At 48.0% G+C, this 24,674-nt stretch overlaps 2 protein-coding genes across 2 annotated transcripts in view; one reads left to right on the top strand and one right to left on the bottom strand.

The window, feature by feature from the left end:
* Window positions 1-20,113, bottom strand: part of LOC144174711 (transmembrane 9 superfamily member 1-like) — a 110,432-nt gene extending 90,319 nt beyond the window's left edge. Inside the window, exons 1-2 of the mRNA XM_077703534.1 lie at window positions 19,974-20,113; window positions 12,042-12,131 (exon numbers count right to left, since the gene is read on the bottom strand). Coding sequence (XP_077559660.1) covers window positions 12,042-12,131; window positions 19,974-20,057 — 174 coding nt within the window. The 5' untranslated portion in view covers window positions 20,058-20,113. The remainder of the gene's footprint in view (window positions 1-12,041; window positions 12,132-19,973) is intronic.
* Window positions 20,114-20,309: 196 nt separating this feature from the next.
* Window positions 20,310-24,674, top strand: part of Dve (SATB1_N and homeodomain domain-containing protein dve) — a 75,717-nt gene continuing 71,352 nt past the window's right edge. The window contains exons 1-2 of the mRNA XM_077703532.1: window positions 20,310-20,457; window positions 24,003-24,261. Coding sequence (XP_077559658.1) covers window positions 20,368-20,457; window positions 24,003-24,261 — 349 coding nt within the window. The 5' untranslated portion in view covers window positions 20,310-20,367. The remainder of the gene's footprint in view (window positions 20,458-24,002; window positions 24,262-24,674) is intronic.

The raw sequence follows: 24,674 nt of genomic DNA, 5'->3' as shown, positions 1-24,674 counted from the left end.
AGAGAGAGAGAGAGGAAGCCACGTGGCAGGGGCGGCCGAAAACTTTCGGCGACATTCGTAGCGGAGCAAGCAGATAAGCGGCCAATCTCTCCCACGCCGGGCCCAGCGAAAGTTTGGAGAGATTTCACGGCCCGAACAGCGGGCGCCTGTCGGGCACATGGAGGTTGTGTGCGTTGGCACAGATATTTAACGCACATGTTTTCTTACTTCATTCCTCTTTTTTGCTGACTCGACCATTCTTTCTTTTTGCGTGACCACCACAGCACCCACTCACCTCGCAGCAGTTGGAGTAGATTTCAGAATCTATCGCCAAAATTTCAGAATCTATCGCCAACGCTCCACTCCAGTCTATAGTTTATAATCAATAACAAAACCGCACGAAACTAAACTACCCGCTGCTCACAAGGCGGGCGTTTACTAACCGAGAAAGCTTTTGACAGAGCCGTTCAGGCGCAACTATTCGGCGAACTAAGCGTTCACTGTAATTTTAATATTCCTTCGCATCGCAGACGGCTCGCCTATATTTTACTGCGGGTATGGAAGGCGCTCACGCAGAAACCATACCCAGCAAGGCAATCGGCCCGGATTGACAATTACACATTCGTACATCGTAAACACGCCTGCCGCTACAAGGGGAACCCGCGGAGTCGTCCAAAAGAATTCACCGAAAGAAGTATTTGTTCGGCCCGCCTGATATACCGCATAAAATTGCCCGAACAGCACACACGCAGGTCCCGTCAGGCAATGAAAGCGTCGCTATTCCGGCCTCTTTCACTTCCATACTCGCGTGAAATATACAGCTCGCGAAACCTAACTACCGTGCGCTCTCATTCGATCGCGTTGCTTTCTTTTTTTTTCCCGCAGAGAATTACGAGGCTCTTACGCATGCCACCCCACCACCGCCAAGCCACGCAGAGGAGGCCCGTGCGCATGCGCCGTGAAGAACACAGCCGCGTGTGTCTCTTCATCCAGGCAAGGCGTGCTCCGAGCCGGAAACGATATTCGCGTCGCGTTCAATTGAAATCGCGCTCATTCACGGGCTTGACAACGGAGCAGAGGTGTCGTGATTGACTGCGCGCGCCGGAGAGGTGGAATCTTGTGGTGCAGCTCGCGGCACGAACTCATCGCTGGGATAATTACGCCTTATACGCGGGGGGCGTTAGGAGTATACGCTGTCTCCTTGCGCGCATTGAGAACGTTCACAGTAGCTATCAATCAGTCCTAGCCACGAAGAAGAAAAAAAAATGGCCCCGCGTGAGAGGCGCTCATTGGGCGATTAAAGCGAGCAAAGCGAATTCAATGAAACCGCATTCGCCCAGGCTGAGAGCGCCTTTCGTATACGTCTGATAACCTGTCACAAAAAAATAATGGACGCGAGACGTGCGATGACAATTTTTGAGGAAGAAAAAAAAATTGACTGCTCACTAAAGTGAGTCGGGAATAAGAGAAGAGGGGTGAAAAGCTTGCAAAAAGACTCCAGCTAGAAGCGCCCCGGACAATGGGGCTTCACGTAAATGGCGCACATTTCAAGGAGCCGGGAGCGAAGCAGGGGAAGTTTTTGTCCGTCCAGCTGAATTGAAAGCCGGTTTGATTGATTTAACACGTATACTCGTAAAAGATTTCCCAGCAGGAACACCAGACGTCGAAAGGTTGCTAGTGCAACCTGGCGGCGTAAAGCCAAGTAGCAGCGGCTGCAAGCGTGGAACCACGCTCCAGGGCTACTTGACGACGACCGAAGCACAACGAGGACGTAGAGTCATGGACGAATGAAATAAAAACACAAAAATATGAACCAGAACGCACAAATTGCGCAATTTCTCTCCATGGAAGTCCAGTGTCGCATGGCTCTATAAGATTACAAAGTTTGGAGAAGTGACTTTCCAAATGCACCACAACCGAACCATTAAAAGATGTCCACGAAATATGTTCTTTGATTTCGTGCATTCTGGTTCATTTTTTCGTGTTCGCGTTTCATTTGTCCATGACTTCACAAAAACCTTAAAATTCGATTCGACACGGGATTCATGATGATGGTACTGGACTTTACAAGCTCGGCGATGGCTAAGGACAGATAGCTGGGTCAATGCATGTAGATGAAACCTTAAGGCGCAACCACATGCAACGTTTTGGTCGCGTCTTGCGGCCGTCTGCGGCGCCTGGCGCCGACGCGGAACGGGCGTTGGAGAGGGCGAGCAACCACATGAGACGCGCGAAGAGCGCTTCTCCGATCCAAGTTGCCAGACTTACTTTGGTAAAGGCAGCATCGTTCTGTTTAAGTCATTCCTAATAAACTGAAGAATAATCAAACCTTCAACAAACAAAACACATTAAATTGATGTTCTATTAAATAAAGTGCTAAAGAGCCGCCAAATAAAGAGCCGCCATGTTGCGTGCGGAGGGGGACCGGAAATTGAGGATAGCAACATCCGGCGCAGACGCCGAAAACGGACCGAAAATCTGGGATGCGCAGACACCGGCGCTCCGAGCGCGCTGCTGTGTATTTGGTGGCGCGCGCTGGACGCGCGTCGCCGCGGACGGTCTCCAAACGCGACCAAAACGTCGCATGTGGTTGCGCCTTTACACGCAGGGTAGAGATCGAGCACGGCACGCTTAAACTGCCAGTTTGCGTGGCAGGATTATCGGTAGTAAGCTGCACGCGCAGATAGATGCCCACACCGGAAAACCAGTAGCCTTGCAAGGCAGACTTGATCCCGACCTCCCTGCACACCCGGCAATGAAAGCTCAGCTGTTGCTTCAAGACCGAACTGCGTGGAGGAGTAGGAGCAGCTCTGGCCAAATTGAGACTGCCAAAAGACGTTTTCTGCTTTCAACGTCTCAACCGACCACAGTGTGTGGTATGTTTCGTCACTTATGAGTTGGAACGCAGTTCCCAAGAACAAATTCCAATCCTCCCACTTCCGCCGCATGACAAACTCACCTGACACATTACACTGAGCTGTGCACACCCTGATAAAGATCTACTGACGAAAAAAAAAAATTTAACAGCAGAGCTTGACGTTTGTCCGCCTGCGTTCGCAAAAAAAGAAAAAAAAATTATAAAATACCCGCTGTGAAGGTGGATGGAAAGCAAAGCTTTAAACGACACCCACAACAACCGCCCATGCGACGTCACTTGTATTCACACACTTGGCTCTACAAAGGGTGAAACCAGAGATTCTGCAGCCGTTACCTGGAATTCGCGCGAGCCGCGTCCCGAACGCAGCAGCGTCGGCCACGACCGGGCTAGAGCGGCGGACGCCGCCGCTGTAGCCCGGCCGTGAGTCTGAAGAAGGAAAACGGACAGGAGCGTCTTTTGAAGGGTGAGACAGCGGAACCTAGCCATCCTGATGTGCTAGAAGTTCTTTAATAGCATACACAAATAAAGAAATGAAGCAAAAACTGTCGAAAATAAATACTACAAAGCTTGGGGCTACAACAGCGCGCGACATATCCGCAGACACAGAAACAATTCGGCAGGTGAGCTTAGCGATTCCCATTGATGCGGATTTAAACTACTTAGTTTAGTAAGTTTGAGAATTGCGAGAAAGCTGAGGGAAATTTATAATCGCTATTGATCAGAACCAGTTGCTCCTTTCGCCTTTTGTAATACCTCTTAAAACACATCAGAATTGGCCTACACCAATTTAGAAAACGGAGTCCCATTCGTGGCAAGAAGTGCGCAAAAGGTAGCGTTTCTCTAGCGGCCAGATGCCTGTATGTGGTCTCTAAATTCTGTTTTCCCGCCCTGCAAACCAACCATTAACGTATCTTTGGCGTACGACCACTTAATTCCGTCGGGTCCGGGTTACCTAGGAGGTGCTGTCGAACAAGTTGATCAAGTCGTGCGAAGGAAGCGCGCAATGGACGCGAAGCTGCGCCAAAACAGGCCCAAAACAACCGTCGCTATAGCAGACGCCAAAGTCGTACCGCCGACGCGCCCGCAGGCGAGCAGGCACCTCCGCGCGGGGAACGCTGGGTAAATTCAACGTGCCATCTACAGCGTGCTTCGTGAGTGAAACCAGGCCCCTCCCCCCTCCTCCGCGTTGGGAGTTCATTGTCCCGCACGCCACGAAAGAACTGTTGGCTGGAAGAGGTAGAAAGCTTTGCTTTAAAATACTGAGTGCACGTGGGCGTGCGCCTCGTGAGGAGCGCCCGGCGTCGGCTAGCTCGACCTTCGAGAACACTCTGCCCAGCGTTCGTGGCGTGATCTCTAGCATGCTGTTATCCTCGCCAGTTCACGTGCGTTCGCGTAGGGAGCACAGACGCCGTGTTCGCGAAGCGGGTGTTGCGACCGGGCGGGGGCACCCGATCCGAGCTCCGTGGCCTCCGACATACGAGTGGTAGCGTGTATGATGCGAGCGGCCAGCCGCTGTTGCAGCCGTGAAGAAGTCCAGAAGCCGTAGGCTAACGTAACTGTTTACTTCATAGCGAGAGGTGAGCCGAAGCCAAAGAACAATGCCCCGACGGGCGAGGTTACAATACAGGACTCGAGCAGAGCGACAACATTGATTCGCTGCTCTAACAGGAATGAGTTACAACGCTTGGGCAGCTCTATTTATACCCAAAAGCGATAACGGTCAAAACGCCAACAGGCTGGAACATGCACAAACGTCACAGACACACGCAACGCTCTTTCCAGTGTTCGTTAGTCGTCGGTAGCCTCCGGCACGTTGAGTCCGAGAGAGGGGAGAGGAGGACTCCGTTGCGATCGACGGGGCCTCTGTGTCCTTGAAGAGCGTGGAGACGAGCCACGCAGGCAGCCGCCGAAGTTCAGCCGCCGGCAGCCGCCGAATGCACAGAGAGCGAAGCGTCTGACGAGGCTTGTCGCTACTTGTCACCGACATGATTGCGCCTGTTTTCGAAGGAGCACGAGTGGCTTCGCCGCACAGCCGAGGAGTGATGCGGGGAAGTACTGCGGCGCTGGCCGATTCGTAACACGGGTTGCTGCGGGTTCTAGAGCGCGCTAACGCAGGTTACTTTGGGAGAGATGGGAAAGCTTGCGGACAAAACGACACGGGCCTGCCAGTTATAAAGAACTTTCAGCGCCAAGTTCGGAAAACCATGTGACGTGCACCAGCCGAGTATCCGACGAAGAGAGAGAAGCCGCCAGCTATGCTGTTTCTCCAGCCTAGCACCACTAGTGCAAGCTGCATGCTGCCCTCTTCAGCCGCCGCCAACATTTAGATGGGCCATGGGTTCTCATGCTGCATGTGCAGAAAAGTGAGCGGTCTGATGGCGTACCATAACCCCTGGGTGTGCTCGAGCCACAGCTACTCGGCTTTCAGTTTCTGCTTCTGCCCATAGCCACTAATTGTGTTCCCAGAGCTACACTGAGGGGGAACGCCATTCCCCTTCTGCTAAGTAGACCCGCTTGAAGCGCCAAGTCTGGCACAGCTCCCACTGGTCCTACAGCCTGAGCTTACATGGCCGTGGATGAAGAAGGCCCACTTTCAGTTTGACAATTTCATTCGCGGCTCACTGAAAAAAAGTGCTTTTTTTTTCAGAAATGATTCATGACGAATTGCAGGACAGTTCCAGGTAGCAGCTGGCATTGCTTGTGAAACTCATCATCTAAGATGCTCTAATACCTCCGGGATAAAGGGGCCATCAATTTCTTCTCGCTTTCTCGCGAGGGTTAAGAAAGCCGCAACCCAGGCTGAGAAGAGCTTCCTATTTCCGGCATTGTCATGCTGCCTCCAAGCGCAATTGAGCACCCTCATAATTCGGCCTGCTCGGCACTTTCAAAAAACTTTTCTGTCCCGACTTCAACCATGCTGAATAGATGCTTGTGGATTGGTTGTCCCTCTTTGCCAGTGTTACTTACATCTACAGGTCTGCCGATAAACACCTATGCATAAATGCAACCAGGTTAAAAAAGTGCCTGCATGCCCAAAATGCCAATATGTACAGTTCAGTGCAAAAAAAAAAAAAAGAAGACAGGCACTAGAAAACTGAACTGTACATAATGGAATACATAATGGAACTGTACATAATGGAATGCCAACTTAGCCATTCAATTGCATAACAAAATTCCAACGTGCATGAAACAATAAGAGCAAGTCTCGCATGTCTTGCTCCCAAGAATCGCAGCATCTCTAAGTCCCTTACACAAGGAAGATTCCAAATGTTTTCAAAGCAATGTGGATGGCTGGTTGGTGATGTTTTGTATTATGCTGCAGGGGGTTGCCATCCAGGCAGACCTTACTACTGTGTATGCTCATCATTCAACTAGAGACCACTAACTAAACTCCACACACAAGGTAGAGACATGGCTTGTCCAGAGGGCACTGTGCACTGCGGCCAGTTTCGCTGCAGTCCAAACGGCCTCCTCATATTCAGTAAAGTAGGTGTAACACTTCAATGCAGTCTTAGTACCAGGACAGTAGATAACACCCTGAAAATCAATGCGGAGTCTCACAGTGCCACTACCTGTCGCGGTGGCTCAGTGGCTAAGGAGTTGTGCTGCTGAGCACGAGGACGCGGGTTCGATTCCCGGCCGCGGCAGCCGCTTTTCTGATGGAGGAGAAAAGCAAAAACGCCCGTGTGCACGAGATTTCGGCACATGTTAAAGATCCCCAGGTGGCCCTCCACTACAACGCGCCTCATCGCCTGCGTTGCGACAGCGCGTTAAACCCTTCAATCAATCAATCAAAAAATCAATCTATCACAGTGCCACTCAACAGGGACAGAAGGCATTGGTGTGAATTGGATATGTGAGTGTTCTATTTATTAAAACATTTTCAGTCTCTTCACGAACCTGCTTTCAGTTGTTAGGGCTGTGGGAAAAGGAACGCTTCCCAGTTTATCTGGAATTGTGCTGCTTGCAACCATGGCGAAAGAGCGCGACAAGAGGATGAGGTGATGTGCAGGCCAGACGGGACCAGATGAAGCAGACCAACTGGTAGCCCCACTTGCCGTCGTTTTTAGCTCCCTAGTTTCTCGGGAAATTATGCGCCATTTCACAGCTGCAGGTTTCTCATTAAATGGAATTGCCAAACGTGACGGAGAAACACGTGTTTCTCAGTCATAAAAATGCCATACACGTGCCTTTTACAGCCGAACTGTATAGGCCTACGTTTTCATGCATTTTTTCTGTGTCTGCACCTCAAAAAATCCAGCGCCCTCTACGATGAGGCAAAGTAAAACTAGTAAGGCATGTGCTGACACCTGGTGCCGCAACAGGAAAGCTAGGAAACCACCCTTACACCACACAGCATTCCCCACTCGGTGCGATCAAGAATTTGACTTAATTTGGATTCCTCGGATAAAAAGCAGGCCTCTTACGAAGCCGAACACAGCGAACGTAAACATGAGTGCGATTAGCACCAGCAGGAGGAAAATAGCAGCGAAGATCATGCCAAAGAGACGTCCCATAAATGGCAGGCTCGACATAAAGACAGGTGCCACAAAGCAGGGAATGCAGCTAAGCTACGCAGGTACTGCGCCAGTAAATTAGACGAGCCCAAAGGGTGCACAGACAAAATTTCGGAGAAACTTTCTGGACAGACATTTCGGATTTAGTTGTGCAGAGTGCAACAGACTGGTTCGAGAACGATTTCATAGCAATCGATCATGAACTTCTGAGATTTCGTAAAGTGTGAACCTGCAATGGATGTGTTGGTGCGTTCCTTTCCTGAAAAGGATGATTTGGCAATGTTCAATGTGTGCAGGATGTGCATGTGCAGGATGTGCAAGGATTCTGTGGTGCTGTTTTGCAGCTTAACACAAGAAATGGATGCATGTGCCCCCCAGGCACTATAAAGGTCCGCTAGTCATCCACCCTAGCAGGGCAGAATGGCCTTGAGTTTTTCTGAATTTTAATTCACACAATTGTCATTGGCTCATTTTGAGTGTCTGGCCAGGCAAGTAATCTCTGGCTAAATAATAGAAGACAACAGTTTTAAAGTGATTTTAGAAATGGGTACCTAAAGGCAGTAAAAGAATAAGAACTTCACACTTAGAGCTTGCCTTGCAGTGGACAAGACACTTATTTGTGGCTGCAGCTTTGATTCTTGGGCAAAATAGCTGGTGCATCAAACAGTGGCAACACTGCACCCAAATGCAAGTGGCTCCTGTGACACAGACAGTCGGGCTCTTTGATTTACAGTCTCAATCACCACAGATAGTCCGCGGTTAGTCTGAAGATTCCCCCAAACCACAGGGATACATGGGAAAATCGAATGCCGGACTGCTTCTTTGGGAATCCGCAGAGTCCGGGAATGTAAATTGAACAGCCCCAGTGACGATAAGACATGCTACCACGGTTGTCAGCAATAAGTGAGCTGCAACCCCCACATAATGGCAATGTGCAGCAAGGGGCAGTTTCAGTTTTTGTACCTGAGTTTAGCATGCATGCAATGCATTTTAATTTTGAAGACCTATTTTTTTTCCGAAAAAAAAAAGGTGTACTAGAGATGGGTAGATATAGTGGGCATCCTCAATTTACGAGTCCTGGACAGTCCACGGGCAGTCCGAGGACTGGTTTCATGCATATTTCATGATCTAATATGAACTTGCATGCAGAGCATTTTGGGCGACTAACTGATTGATAGCTGCAGTGAACTTTCTTTTGATAGCACAGTTTCAATGTAGTGATGAACGGCCCTGTTATCCAGACGTCAGTTTCAATTAATGGTTGCTGTCTGCAGATAACCAGGGTGCTTCTGCACCTCAGTGATATGTTCTGTTCTGCTTAAGCCCCTTCAAGGCACGTGCTGGTGTTTGACACGAGGAACTGTTTCCTCTGGAGAGCTAGTCTGCTGCCCGAAGGCCATCAATTTATGATGTAGAGACTATAACATGAATAAAATGGGGTGCAAACATATAGAAGCCCATAGGTGGCTTGTAAAAAGGTGCATCAAAATTTACAAGGAATTGGACTTTGATACAGTTGTCCGTTGTGCACATGTTGTCCCCATGGCAGGTGAGTGTACTGTTCAAGACAACTGCTTATGCAAGACCACAGTGATAACTATCGCACACCGCATTAACAGGCTTACTCCGAGTTTCATCAGAAACCGTAAGCCTTGGCAAGAAAAAATAACGCAGCACATGAGCTCTAATAAAACACATTTTGCCCCCTTGCAAAACTTTCAATGTCACAAGAATGGATCAAAGAAAACAAGCATATTGGTTACACATTTGTCCATTGAAAGAGAAGCCACACTGCACCTATCGTGCTCCATATTGTCACGACTGAAGTAGCTGCATTGAACGATCGAACATCGTCAGGCGGGTCTCAACAGTTCCTACTGCAGAACCAGTACAGGGGTCCTCCAGAAGTGAGTCCCACTGTATGGATTTTAATTTTCTGGGGCCCCCTTCGGCCCTCTCGAAAAATGTCATGAAGCTGCAAATTTAATGAGCCAGTTCAAGGAAAGTCGGGCTGGCCTATAGAGAAGGAATCAGACGGGTCCAACTGCTGCCTTTTTGCTCCAGCCGAAGGATATGACATCATTACTGCTGAGAAGCCAATCCCCAACTTTCGCCATGCAATCTCTACAACCAGCCTCTGACAAGATTTGTGACAGCCAACTGTACACCAGAGGCACTAATCAAAAGGTAGTGGATAATCTGGCAGGAGATAAATGCCTGTAATTAGCAACACTAAACATCTGCCTCCCAGTAATAGAGTTGAAAACTCTGCTACAGAATTTTACTGAACGAAACGATTTGCTGACACAGATTAACAGACATTGCCAACTGCAAGGTGGAGAGCACAGACTATTTTTGAGCAGGAGAATTGTGAAAGTTAAATTACAGACTGCACTGCACCCTGGACAAGCAACAAACATCAGCGACGGCACCTCTCCACCCCCCCCCCCCCTTGGGAGTGTGCTGGAGGAATTTGCTACAGGTTCTGGAATGTCTATTGTGAAGAACTCCAAGGCAGATGAGTGTTTCATCTCAAACCTACACTTCATTGACGAAAGTAAAGAGGAAATCACCACATCTGAGTAACACCTCTTTTTTTAAAACTATTGAATAAAGGAATGCCAGATGGGCAAGAAACTCCTGGAAATAGGAACACACAAACCAAAAGCATTAACCCAAGCATGGAAGAAAGTTCCATTCTACCCCTTTTACATGCATGGAAAGAGCAGTGACAGAAGGTGCAAACCACAAAAGCCACAAAAACACACCAACAGTAGAGGTACCTAACAAGTATACAAAAAATTAAAACTCAGAACGATGCACACACAGGTGATGTCCTGGGAAATACAAACTCCCAGATAATGCCAGTGTGACGAGGCACCCGTATGACTAAGATAAACCTGTTAGGCAGCAATCAAATAAGCATGAGCATGAAAGTGACCGCAGAAGATTAGCCAAAAGACATCATGACGCGAGTCCAAAATATCGCAAAAGACAATATGCTGCAACCTTTCCTTGAGTTGGACTGTTGATGGTTTTATATGAAGAAAAATCCCCGCAATCATATTTAGAGACACAACCTTTTTGGATTCCTCACACGACTGGTTTCCACAGATTTTACCACGATACCAACTACCTGGCTTCACTCATGGCCATGTGAAGTTTCATTTTTCAAAGAAAGAACGATCCTCGTCATTTATCTAGCTAAGACCCATATTTTTGTTGTGACTAGTTCCAGTTGGGACAGTCTACAAACCATGATGAATAAATTTTCTGCCAAGTGAACTCGCAAAAGCTCACAAAACTCCCATACAAGACCCCCCAGTTCGCTTTATAGCAAAGGCATTGCGGCCTACTTGCCACGGCTGTTGGTTCAGAACCCTGAAGCCCGAGTTCATTTTTGAGTATTGACAAGTGCATCCCATTTTTCAAATCTCTGCTCGCTGCCACGCACACACCCATAGTAACTTTAATGACAGTGGTTAGGAATGGCTAAAGGCACTTCATACCTAATTATGCAAAACTTTGGGGGAGGGGCACTGGTAAACTGCATGGTTTTGTGGAACAGAGCGACAGCCCAAGAACTTTCGGTGAGGACGACGCAGTTTGCAGAATGACTGGGCCTCCAAGAAGGGGCAACCTGTCCTTTTTACTTTGGGCTTACTTTCACATCAAGATGACTAAAGGGTGACTGTTCTTACACATATCAAAATATTCAGAACTATGTATGTGCAGTCTTGCAGACACATGACCAAGGCACAACGCTGATTGCTGAGGCAGCTCACACGAGCCACGCATAAGAATTTGAAGCAGGCTTTCATAAAGCGGTAAAGAACTCATTTCTTCACCCTCAGCTATGCCGAGCTGCCTACATGCTGTCTGTGATTGGGGAGAAAGGGAGAAAAGGACGAACAAGCCTAAGCATACACCAAACTAGTTATAAATGCTACAGCATTCAAGGGTGTGGTTCAACTAGGACATTGACAAGCAGTGCAACGTGCTGATGAGTAGGGACAAAGGAAGATGGGAAGAAACACGAATGACAAGTTTGCACCCCTTACCACGACAATTCTGAGCTCTGTCGTTTCAGATGCTAGTGCTCTTTTGCATTATCATCAACAAAACAAAACATGGTATGCCTATTGTTTGTAAAGCTGGGTCCAATGAATGTAAAATTCATTCATTCATCAGCCTATCTATGACCTTCGCAGGACAAAATCCCCTTTTGATATGGAAAGTTTCAGCCAAATACTACACCAGGGGGACCAATCTTGTTTTGGTAAAAAAATGCTGTTTGTGTCCAAGGGAATCTTGCCACTGTGTAGCATCCTGGTATGCGGTGATGTTATTACCTTACTGTGCCAAGCAACATTCCATACCTGCGAATAAATAGGAGGGTGGTATCTGCAGAGGATTGGAAGTTATTCAGGGACAGAGTGAACGGCACCCTCCATTGACGCATACCGTGACATCTAGAGAGCACCGCTCTCTAAAAACTGCAAGAATGTGGACAAGTGTCCCACTGAGTGTGACTTCCCCCCAAACAAAACAGAAAGAAACTGCAGACATCTTGGCGCTTGGAGGCAAATCTGCCCCTGGAATATCACTGCGCACTGGCTTGGTGCCCTCCGTAGCACAGGCCTGGAAAACAATCTAACGAACCGCACCTTGTCTGGCCGGCAGACTGGAAGCTGGTAGTAGTGGTACGTTTCATGGGGGTTGAAGTAGGGCCCAACCTTGTTCACGTACAACTTCACCTGCAGAAGGAAGAAGAGATACGGTGAGTGAACAAAAGAAAAGCCCATTTGAGGAAATCCCAAACGCATCCTATAAACGCATCCTATAGCTTAGACCGCATCCTCCAAAAAATGCAAAAGCATTTGCTGCAACTACTGCCACTACAAAAAATAAAGGGGATACAGGGCTCCTCTCGTTCAATGCTTTGCCGTATCAGTCCTGAACGGGCTGGCCAAGTGAATGGCAACATTCTCTAAATATAGTCATATTAACATAGTCACTTTCCTGTCAAACTTTGCTTCTTTTAATATACACTACACATGCAGCAGCAAGCAGAGGCAGCTGAACAAGGGGGCACAGAGCAGCGCCACAAAAGTTTCCTCCAAAAAGGAGACATGTTTTCCTCTTTCTCGCTGTCCTGGCATTATTTCACTCAGGAGGCTTCGCATAATTTTCTTTTTTTTTCCTGCATGGCAAATCCACTGCCCTATGGCTCAAAAATTACAACCAGTCTTGACGAGCACTGCGAGCCATCTTGGGCAGCTTTGCCACCCGCTGAGCACACCAATGCAGGCAGAACATGCTCCATTTACATTTCAGGCTGCAGCTGCAGGCAGGGCTTGTGCAGATCCGTGCAAGAAAAATCCTTAGCACACCCTGGTGCAATACCAAGGTGTTCCCTACGTCGTGCGACATGACTGGCAGCATCGGTTGTAATGACTTCCCAAGGAATTATTCGTACGGCATGAATGTTGTTTACAGTCAATGTTGGACTAAACTCTTTTTACTACGCTAGCAGCAGCAGTGCCTTGGTGAAAGTAGACAGAAGGGAGAGGTGGAAAAGGGTGAGTGGCGTGAATCCACTTCGCCGGAATCAAACACAACCAGAATCGGACTGCTACCAAAGGCTGCCCCCGTATTAATCGGAATGATCATCTGCCAATACCTATTACTCTGATTTAATCAAGATGAATGGTGTTGACAGGACTTCACCAATTGGCCCACTGGTAGCGTTTCTGCTGATGAAACAATATAAACCGACTACTGGCACACAGCAAGGCGAAGTGGAGGCTCAACACTGCGTGCCAACTGCCTGTATCATAAGCTCTGCTGTTTTGCTGGCTCACTTAAGACACAGTGATCACTAATAAATAATGCCGCGAAGTGGAGACCTGGCAGGGGACGAATTACAGAGAGATACTCAACAGCAGCACACCTATTACTTGAGCGCTTTGCTAAGATGGAGCCACCATAGCCAAGCTCCCGGAAGAAAATCCCATACGCAACTGACATTCTAAAGGGTCACGATGGTGCATCTCTAAAAAAAGAAGTGCCTTTTCAGCAGTTCAGCTGTCAAACAGCTGTCAAGCTGGAGTGAAGGGTCAACCAGGCATTTCGCTGAAGCTGGCCTCTAGAAGAGCCGCACGACCTAATGACCAGGCTGGTTCATTTGAAACCACCGCCACATGATCAGTGCCGCAAATCGGCATTAGAATCTTCTCGACATGCCATTCCTACCCCCCCTTCCCCCCCACCCCCACCCACCCTGCAGATGCTTGACACACCAGCATTTTTACAGCTGTTCATATCATTAGAAAGGCGTCAGACAGGGCGACACAATTTCTCCGACATTATTTATAGCCTGCCAAGAGGCCGTGTTAGGAGGATCAATTGGAACGAGTTAGCGACACAACTGAATCACTTGAGATTTGCAGAAGAGAGAGTTTCATTCAGCTGAGACAGGAGAAGATGTGCGAAGAATGGCACTTGGAGTTTGCACATTAAAAGCTATGCAGTAAACTTACGGATACTTAGAATAACTCTAAAGCAGTTTTAAAATATGTAGCAGTAAAACAGCCCTCCAAACTGAGTAAGGAATTCTACAAGAAACAGATAAATGAACGCAACAATTTTGGACAACTTTACAGCACTGATCTACACGACAACCAAGAAATCAGTAGAAAAATCAGTATAGACTGATGTACAATGGGAGAGCACTCTCAAGTAACGGGCAGCTTACTTCACACTAACCTGACAGTGCCGAAAATGCAGGATTTTACTAAACACCCTTAAAGAAAACTCTGGTCAGCTCATAATGCATCAGAAACTGGACGATAGGTGGAATGCTTGTGGATGGAAAAATGGAATTATGAATTAGAAAATGAACTCATGTTGAAGACCTGATGGCTGAACTTCAAAGAAACGTCTAGATCAAAAGCTAAGGCTGGGTTACCCGTGCCCCAAAAAAGAATGTGAATGCACCACAAAGTTAATTCTAGTGACATACCAGCAGCGCAACGCTGATACCAACTCTGGGGGTGTCCTGTCAATGGTACAGGCAGAACACTGCCCAGAGCAATAACGTTGCACAATGGTATTTTCAGATGCCACCGGTGTTTTCCGTCCGTGTAATAAAGCCTGACGGAAGTGCCACACAGAGCTTCTCTAAATGTCAAGATGGACTGAGAATTTGATGCGGATGACCAAGATGAGCTGGGCTACCACAATAACAGAATGCTTTACTAAAGGTGGGACAGGAGGTACGGAGTGTACAGAGAACTTGTTCAGAATTAACTGGGAATGGTATGAGTGTGATTGACAATAGGTGGACTGCCCCAGGAAAATAACCCCTGAAGGGGGTATGAGAATTGAAGGGTAAACGGTAGGGAAAAATAACTGAGCAAGAATGATATGGAGTTTTTGTTAAAACTTGCTCAAAATGCCCTGTTTTTACTCAGCACGGGTCACCTATCTTGCAACTGGAAATGGAAGCACGCTGCCAGTCTCACTACTGCAGCGAGGCATTTGGTGAACAAGCCGCCTGTGTCGTCAGGACAGCCTATCCCTCTTTCCTATTAATGGAAAATGGAAAGACTCAAGACCGACAGTACAGCCAGCCAAGGACACAAATCAACAAAAAAGAGCCAACAGGCCCCACAATCCAAATTGCATACTCTACTTTAAGGGACATACTCGTCTTAAACCAAAAATGTTTATGTTTACAGTTTTGATGATAAAATTGGAGGACATGTGCAGTTTTTCATTCTGATTGTAGCTATATAAAATATAGATAGGTGGGAACCACAAAAACCGGTTTGCCTTCCAAGCCTAAACTTCAAACGGTCGTAACTTCTGCTACAGACCAGATAGAATGATACTGCTAGTGTTATTGTGCTCCTTGATTTGTGCACAGTTCACTGCTACCTTGTTCAGCTGCATCACTCCAGCAGTTTTTTTACAAAAGCTGTCAAGAAATCACATATAAAAATCCGAATAATCTTGAATGCAGCTGTTTTACACAAAAACAAATTTTATATCTACAATCAAAATGAAAAACTGCACATGTCCTCCACATTTTATCATCAAAACTGTAAAAATAAACATTTTTGGTTTAAGACGAATATGCCCCCATAACAAAATACTGTTAAACGATGTTTTTCCCAGTACATCTGTAAAGTACTTAGGCATTCCCTATCTACTGTGGTCCAATCACGAGGGTTGTTACGAATTCAGTGGTCCAATCATGAGGGTTGTTACGAATTCAGCAAAGTGTCCTTGCACTCACGATCTAACTTAGTCCAATTATGTGTTCATACAAATTCAGCAAAGTGCCCTTTGCTACTAGTGCCAAAACTGTTCCATGGGACCACCCCTTGTAAAATTAGTTGTCTAAATCTCCCTTGTTCTTCTGAAACTTGACTACAGTAGCGCCATTCATGCCTGTCACTAAGCCAACCTCAGCAATACCTTGCAATCAATTCAAAACCGCACCACCAGGTTAACCCTTTCTGACCATTAGTGCAATTTCAGCACTTTGAATAGAAAATCACACTTTAAAGGCGCCATGAAGACAAAATACAAGGTCAGTTCATTAAAAAGGCTGTTTTGTTCCAATAACAACAGTATCAATTCTATCACTGACCTCAAACCAATAACCAAAATATTATAGAAAACATATTCAATAGTGGTGAGAGAGAGAGAGAGAGAGAGAGAGAGAGAGAGAGAGAGAGAGAGAGAGAGAGAGAGAGAGAGATTTATGGCGAGGCTCAGTCCTAGCGAGTGTCCCTTATGTGGGGGAGGCGCGCCAGTTAATCTTGAGCCCTAGTTGCAGTCAGGAGCTGAAGCTCGGGCGAGGAGCTCCAGGTCACCTCCAGCCAGGTAGTGGGAGGGTTGGGTAAACGGAGAGGGGGTGAGAAGGGGCATTCCCAAATGGCGTGTGGCGTGGTATCTCGAGCACCACATGCTGGGCAGTTTGGATGTGGTGGAGGACGTGTCTGGTGAGGAGGGGATGGGTCTGTAATTGTTGCCACAATAGTGGAGACTTCCTAGCCACTTTCCAGCAATTCTTCTACGACGTCAAAAAATCTAGTTTGTGCAATTGGCCACCGCAGAAAGACATGACTGGGAGATTGTGTAGTGTGGCCTCTAGTTCAACTTGATTGTATCCCTTCAACGCTGACGAGCAGTTAGACCACTGCTAAAAATGTTTTCAGTGACGGTTCATAACACATTACTCCTGCCCGTATTACGTCGCTAAGGCACGAAATTCGAAAGTTAATATTTCTCGTGTTTTTCGGTTAAAAAAACATCTTTTGCACCTGGAATGGAACTAGAGTCTAGAATAAAGTATCTTCTGTCTTCATGGCCCCTTCACCTTCCTTTCCTTTTCCCTTGCCATCACATAACCAGTTAAGTGTGCCTCGCAGCACAGTCATACTAAACAACTTTGCTGTGGTTATTTTTCGTGCATACTATGCAAGACTGGAATGAGCATCCACCAACATTGCCATCACCGTTAAAAGCAGCCACTTTAAATGTACGATAACAGAATAGTATGGCATTGCGCAGCCTGTGTTTGTTATACCCCAGCCACACTAGCGGCCAAACGTCATTTGAACCAAACGTCATTTGACTCAAATGTCAAGTTGTGCTGCTACACTAGGTCTTGAAATGCCATTCAGCTAAAATGACATTCGAGCCAAATGAGCACCGAGAGAGACATTTGGGGTTTCAAGTGCCCTTTCTAGCACTCTCGCACGCAGTGTCTTCGATCGGCAATAAAAAATATAACACTTCCGTACGTAAAAGAAAACAAAACATTTTTGTTTGTAGAACTTTGTTCACCGTTCATTTACTTAAAACATGGTTTCTCAAAGTGGGTTCCGCGGAACCTAGGGGTTCCGCAGGCCTCTCCTTGGGGTTCCGCGGGCCACTGATAAATTTTCCCTCGTTCCGCAATCGCCAAGTAACTTAGGTAGATGGTGAACCCGAGGTGCGATCGATCTAAGGAACCTCCATTACGCATGCCCAAGTGTCAGTAAGCACATCTCAGTGCACAACACAAAGGCGCGTGTAGTGCAGAAGCTTGTAGTCAGCCAGACTCTGAAAACGGGGCGCGTGGTTAAACTATTGCACTTCAATCTCTGCCTTATATTACCCCCCTGCACACATCTCCTGTTTGGAGATAGGTGGCGCTAGCGTAAGCGCTCGCATAAAGTCGATATTCACGAGCAATAAATTCAAAAGCAAGCAAGCTTGCTTCCTTTTGAATTTATTACACGGGAATGTAGCGTGAACGGAATGAAAAATGGAGAGGGGGTTGGGGGGGGGGGTTCCCTGGCACTTAATGGAGCTTAGCAGGGTTCCCTGGGGCCAACATGCCTGAGAACCCCTGACTTAAAATATGAAATCAACATTTTTAATTTTTATACTCTCAAAACCAGTGGGTCAGTTGCAAAAAAATAATAATAATAAAGCTACGCAAACAGCCACCACATTAAAGTCAAAACTGGTGTCTCTTCTAATTTGATTTCATTTTACTGCTCCTAATGTTGATTGTTGTATTATTGTAGGAAAATGAAATGGGGTGACAACAGCGCCACTACAGCACGGCGAGCAATTGTGAAAGCTTTCAAATGCCATCTAAATTGTAGTGTAGCACGGCAGATTCTGAATGGCATTCGAAGCATCGCATTTGAGTCAAATGATATTTGGTTCAAATGACATTTGGACCCCAATGTCTGCGGTATTACATTACCATGCATTGTTCCTGCAATGTTTGTGTTGACTCCACCCCACCCTTCCTTGCATAATCCTCTCATAGGGGCCCTTGAGGTGCAATAAGTAAACAAAAAATGTGATAAATAGAAACAGTCATTTTTTTATTATTTCCGGAAACCGCAAATATGGTTTGCACACCCTTGAGAAAATCTGTGCAAAGTCCCATAACTACAAATCCGTTTTATTGCCGTGGATACCGCAAAAATGGTTTTCACAGCTCTGAGAATTAATATGTGCGGACTCTCATAACACAAAATACGCTTTATTTCCAAGTTTTGCCAGTAGCATGTCGTACACCATAATTCGCTGCATTCGTGAAAGAAAGTGAAACTATAATGCCACTACCTGCTGAAACAAAGCTGAATGCTGCAAGGCTCGGGTGTTCAACGTGGCCTTGTTTGTACAGTCGCATAACCTTAAACCAGCGCCACGCGCTTGCGGGGCCCAAAAACGGCAAAGCCGAAGTCTACATCCCCCATTTCTCTCGCCTGACAACAAAGACGCGTCGTAAGCGAAAAAAAAAAAAAAAAGAACGCTACAGGAGTCGCCGCATTTTCGCGCAGCTGCGCGGCCAGTTCAAAATGCTTTTGTCTCCGATGGCAGTTCGCTTTAAGCCTCCTGTAAATTGTGCTTTCCGGCTCAGCTATAGTCAGATACGCTAGGCACCCTCCCTCCCTCCTTTGTTGAAGCTGGCGTCTTCGGAGCTGTAAAACTTCTATGAAGTATGGGCGCACATCACTGAAGCCGACGAGACACGTGCGAGCGAAACTGACGCGAAGGCACATAAAAAGCGCCTCACGCGCGCGCCAAGCCCTTCCGAATATAAGGGCCCCTTTCAAAGCACTGAATGCTGTAGCAAAAAGCTTCGGCAAACGGTATACTTTACGCTTAACTGCGTCTCGCGGCGGAGCGAGCAAAAAGAAATGAGAAAGGGGTGAGCGAAAGAGAAGCCACAACAGAAGCCAGAGTTCGTTCTCCACACAGGGCCAAAACGGCTTCCCCCGCAATGAACGCGACGAAAAAAGCATTCGCCACCGCAGCAACGAAGACGACACGAGGCAATTCCGCAGAAATCCCGGCGCCCGCAATTATTAAAAGACGGGACGCAGAACGCGGCTTGAATTACGGCGCGCGCAGCAGCAGCTCTCTAAGCGAAACCTGCCTTGACACTTTTGTAATGCGGAATAAGCGTGTCATGCAGCCGGCTACCAGTTCACGCGGCAAAGCAAAAGTCATTCATAACAGCTAACACCCCCAGAGAAGTGAGATCGAGGTGCGAAAGCCGGCAAGAAAAAACGTGTTCCACAGTCACGATCGCTTTGAATTCACGCGGGTAGAAGGTGCGACGGAGGTAGAACATCCACGCACATAGAAATCCCCCGAGGGATAAACAAGTGGCTGGGGAGAACGATCAGTAAAATTTGTCAGTAAAACGTAGCGCTAAAATAACAGCGAACGATTATTCGCTGCCGAAGTGTAGGCGCAATCAAACGTCGCCAATCCGTGCAAGCCAACGAATGCGCGAGCAACCTCTTGACGACGCAGCCAGCGAGAGAGAGGAGAGATCCTAACGACCGGCGATGTTTGACGAACCGTATCTGAGGCTCCACACAAAGCGAGCGTACCCTTTTGTGGACTGCACGACGGCAATGAAAGAGAAATAAAACATCGAAGATGCGACGGCGCGGACAGCGTCGGCGATCGTGCACCGTGCTCGCTGCGGTCGCAGATTTAATAGGCCTAAACCCGCGTACGTGGCTCAATATCACCGCGTATGTGCAATTTTAGAATGTTCAGCTTACCTGATCGCCATCCTTAAATGCTCCCGTGGTGACAAGACTCGAACAAATACAAAACAACGTCAACGTCACGACACATCTCCCCATGGTGTATCGTCCACTTTTTTTCGCTTTTGCTCTCGGACACCGCCACACACAGCTCAGCGAGAGAGAAAGAGGAGGAGGGCTCCACTGTACCACTCCGCGGTCCTAAAAACTGTTTACAAATTGCCAAAAGTATTTAAAATACAATTTTAGTGCTTTTTATATAATTATACTTGGGTTTTATGATAGTTTATAGTTTAATTTTGCTTTTATAGGAATAGTCGTGACGGACTACTTTCTGGAGCGGATCACAGTGAACATGTCGGCTTGAAGCAGGAGTGGCGTTGTGTCAGGGAACTCATATTTGCTCAGAATGGACTTCCAGTCGGCCATGGAAACTTTTGCAGAAGCATGGGTCGCAGCAAACACACAGACGCCACTCACAGAGGCCGCGGAAGCACAGGTAAGCAGTTTGTACTCCAATCCCTGCCCCTTACAACTCCACTGCGCGGGTAGCCATGCTCCGGAAAGCACCTTGGACATTTCTCACTATCTCCGTGCGCCGATTGACTTTTCTTTTGCCCCACTTACTTTCCCGCTTCGAATAAACCCTTTGATTATGCCAGCCGGTGGTCTTGGCTGTTTACCTCACGATCGGCGCGGTACCGCGACGCTGTGAGATCGTGAAACAAAACCGCCTGACAAGTCTCCTCTCGTCGCCGTGGTGACATGACCAAGTTGTAGGCGTGCTCTTCCCCCTGTGTTTCTTTCTTTACGGTTTTCGCTAAGCCGGCGTGTGGCACCAGCGCGGATGAGTGGGTAGTCCGGTAGTTTAGCCTGCCCAGAAACGCTGTTCCAACAATCGATTCGCGTTTCAGCTGCGCTGGAAAACCCCCTCGGACTAGCGCACAAATAAACGAGCGCTGCGCGACCGGCTTTATTTACATCGGAAGATGGGCTCCGTTTTAGATATCGATCATTCGTAATAGGTACGATTCGGTGCTCCCCTGCTACTCGGCATCTTTCCCTTGTTCTCGGGCCGCGCACTTGGCGATGCCTTTCGCTGCCGATCAACCCGTTAGGACTTTGTCACGGAGTTCCGGTATCGCAATCAGCCAATGCGCTGCAGCTCCGACTTCCCGCTTCGCGTCGAATATCCGCCGTGACCTGCTGCAGCGTCTCTTGCTTTAACTTTCCTCTTGCTGGCCCGCGCAGGAGTCATCGCCGGCTTAATCTCTCCAACTCATAGGCGCGCCGCTGCAGCCGTCATTAGTCGCATCGAGCGTCGTTCAGGATCGTCCCGTATCTGGCGCGGAGCTGCGTTTGGTTTCGCCGGTGCGCGATCGACGCAGAGTGGCGTTCGCTTTGTGCAATTTATTTGGCGGTTGTAATTTAAGCTGTTCGATCCATAACCCTGTCATGGGGGTGATTTTAAAGGAGCCATGAAGAGAAAACACAAGTTTGGTTCATTCAAAAGATTGTCTCGTTAGAATCATACTGACACCACTTTTAACGTAAACGTCGCTCAAATAAGCTACATAATTAGGAAAAACGGGAATGGTCATGCGACCCACCAGCTCATTTCCCGCAACAGAACCTGTGATGTCACATGGGCTAAGCTCTGCGATTGGCGGAGGCTGGCAGAAGCAGACGCAAATTAGGTAGAGCTTACAAACTAGACGAACGAGCGATTTGCGCTTAAATTTAGGGCACATTCTTTACAAAGCAATAGGAATGATGGGACAAACAGTGGAAGTTACGAAAGCACATGTAAACATAGAAGTACTGATGCGTTCTGCTGTTCGTACTGCGCACATCATGCTTTAGTTTAGCTGCACAGCACTATGGGGCTTGGGGTTGTCTCAGACGACACTGGCCGATTGACGCAAGCAACGGTGTCTTACGTGACCCCATTTGTCGAGCGAGCACTGTTTCAGGGAACGAATATTTTCTCCCAGAACAAAAACAAGCCAGGTTTAAATGCGGGCAAAAACAAACCAAACGCTTGCCACGGTATGGTGGCGCCATCTAGGTTACGGAACGTAAAGAAACGCGGGAACAAACCAACACCGCTACAGGGTGGAGACAACCTTTGAACGGTTCCGTGCCGCCGCAATTGGGCCAACGGGCTCAACGCGTTATTCTTTTCGTTTCCCACGAGACCTAGCAACGTGAAACAGACAATATGATTCAAACTTCTTCAGTAAACCGCGTTGCGGCGATAATTTTAGCGCGGTTTTGACACAATGACTTGCTTCGGCGGCGAGCGAGCAACCGAACATGGCGGCGCCAGCGTTACGTGTCTCTACCCTGTACGGCGGATGCGTGAATGAAGGTACTCTAGGCTGCAGAGCGGTCGGTTCCCGTGATGTCACTTGGGACCACGAAAACGCACGATTGAGCGGGAAAATCAAAATTTTAACCTAAATTGTTTAATTTCTCAGTGAATAAAGCACCGTTTGTATCCGGACAAGCGCTGGGGGCACTATAAAACACGAAATATTTCGAATAAAACCAACTTGCATTTTCTCTTCATGGCTCCTTTAATGACTTATCGTTGCTGAACTTCTTAGCGGCGAGCGATTGCTCAAATTCCGGGGACGATCGTTGACCAGGTTGCCCCTGTGACAACAGTGTAAAATTCGTAGCGACATATCTGAGCGTATTGTCAGCACGTTCGCGGAATCGGCTCTGAGTGGTGATCGCAGGAATCAGAGTCCTCCCCGAATTTATTTCTCGGGAACAGCAAATTTTAGCCTGGTTGGGCACCTCCTGTGCGCAGAAATTTGCAAGTAGCTTTCTTTTTTTGCTATTCCCCCTCTCCCCCCCCCCCCCCCTCAACCCTCTCTCTATAAACAGTGCTCGTTTAAACTTCGTGCTATCTCGACTGTGAGGTGCGTAAATGCTAAAGAGTCTGAAATGATTTGGACCGTTCTTGGGAGCGTAAATGTTCTCACAAGTCCCATAACAGCACCCTCGTCTTGATAGAAACACAGTCCTCAAGGACCAGAAATAGAACCCAACAAGCTCAACAACTGCACGCCTTGGCAGGTAAAAGAAGTTCTCATGGCAACACTGGAGTACAAAGATTTGTTTCAGTGCACTGATGTGAATCCCCTGCTAATCTGTAGCTGGGGAAATTAAAACAAAATTTGAAATTTTTGGGTGTTTTACGGGCCTCGGCTACACCTGGCCTATGATATGAGGCCTGCCATGGTAGAGAGCTATGGATTAATTTTGACCATGTAGGGATCTTTAACATATACACCTAGAGATAGGCACAATGTGCTGAAGGTTTCCATGCATATTTTAAGTGTAGTACTTGTTCCCTCTTGGCTATGCCGTGCCGCACCTGTGTGCACGTTTTTCAATATGTATCGTGTAAACCAAGCAGAGGATCAATTTTTAGCTTACCTTTTGGGCAGGGGCATTATTTTGCACTGCCCATGTGCAATGAGAAACGAATCCTGGGCGGATTAGTTTATTAGATCACATTTGATTCCTTCGTACGTGAGCATTGCCTATAGCAGACCGTTCCTCAAAAGGCGGAAAACAAGTTACAGGTTTAGCAGTGAAGTTTGCTTTATTTACATTTAAGAAAACTCTGAATGTGACTACTGCGTAGAAAAAATGCGCCCTTCCTCTCTCAATTCATGGCCTCCTCTTTGGTTTTGGGGGGAGGTCATAGAGACGAAATAAACTCCTTCCAAAAACTTTTGTGGATCAACATTATCAATTGGATCTCTTCTAGGCTATGCGTGATGGCCACAGCGTTGTGTCCTAGAGAAATTCCTCTTTCAGATACTTTTTGAACGAAAACACCCGTGGGATTGTTGGCATTAGTCTTAATGCTCTTCCATCTGATCTGGCAGGGTTGTTCGGTAGCTGGATTGAGATTTTCCCATAGGACGTATTCCCGAGCATACACAGAGGGTGGGTCATTGGAGCATGAAAGTGTCAACGAACGTGTATATTTTACCAGGCGACCCTGTCCACTCTTGTCCACAGAGCCTGGCTGCAGTCCAGAGCAGCGGGGTGACTCCCGCTCCGACGGGCGGGGGGACAGCGTCCAGTGGCGGGGGCGGGGCGTCCGGGGTCGGGGGTCAGCCCGGTGCGCCCAGAGCCCCTTCCACACCCCCACCCTCCTCCACCGCCACTGCTGCCCCGCCGGCCACCCACGGCTCACCCGAGGACCAAGACCGAAGCAGCAGCAGCTGTGAGGCACTCGCACCGCCCACCATCAGGCCGCCGCCCCCTGCCCTGGCAGGTGAGCCGGGGGCTGCGTGCCCATGCCTGCCCTTGCGGCTGCTGGCTTTCCTTTCTGGCTTTTTTAGAGCAAAGCTTTACTACTTTCGTCTAGCAGTTTCGCCGCGGATGCACAAGTTCACATTTTGACCTCAGACACACATTGTGCGACACACCACTCGAAGCACATCGCATGATTCGCCGGGCCCGCTTTCGGCGCTGCGCACAAGGCCCCGTTTTCAGTCATTCTGCTCAGCTAGCAGTGGCGGCCGCCTTACCGCGGTTGCGGGCGCTCAGCTGATCGGCAGCCGACGAACCCCGTTGCCTCCCACGCATGCACCGCTGGGTTGTTTCGGGCTACGTGACTCATCTTGCACCCGGCAAAGAGGAACACCGCGTTCACCGCGAATGAAAGCGAGGCGGGCCTCCTCCTGT

This window comes from Haemaphysalis longicornis, unplaced genomic scaffold (assembly GCF_048455015.1).
Source record: "Haemaphysalis longicornis isolate Haplotype H1 unplaced genomic scaffold, Haemaphysalis longicornis Haplotype H1 scaffold_3, whole genome shotgun sequence".
NCBI classification, from domain to species: domain Eukaryota; kingdom Metazoa; phylum Arthropoda; class Arachnida; order Ixodida; family Ixodidae; genus Haemaphysalis; species Haemaphysalis longicornis.
The sequence above is the reverse complement of the archived record's forward strand: the minus strand, read 5'-3'. Positions and strand labels throughout refer to the sequence as shown.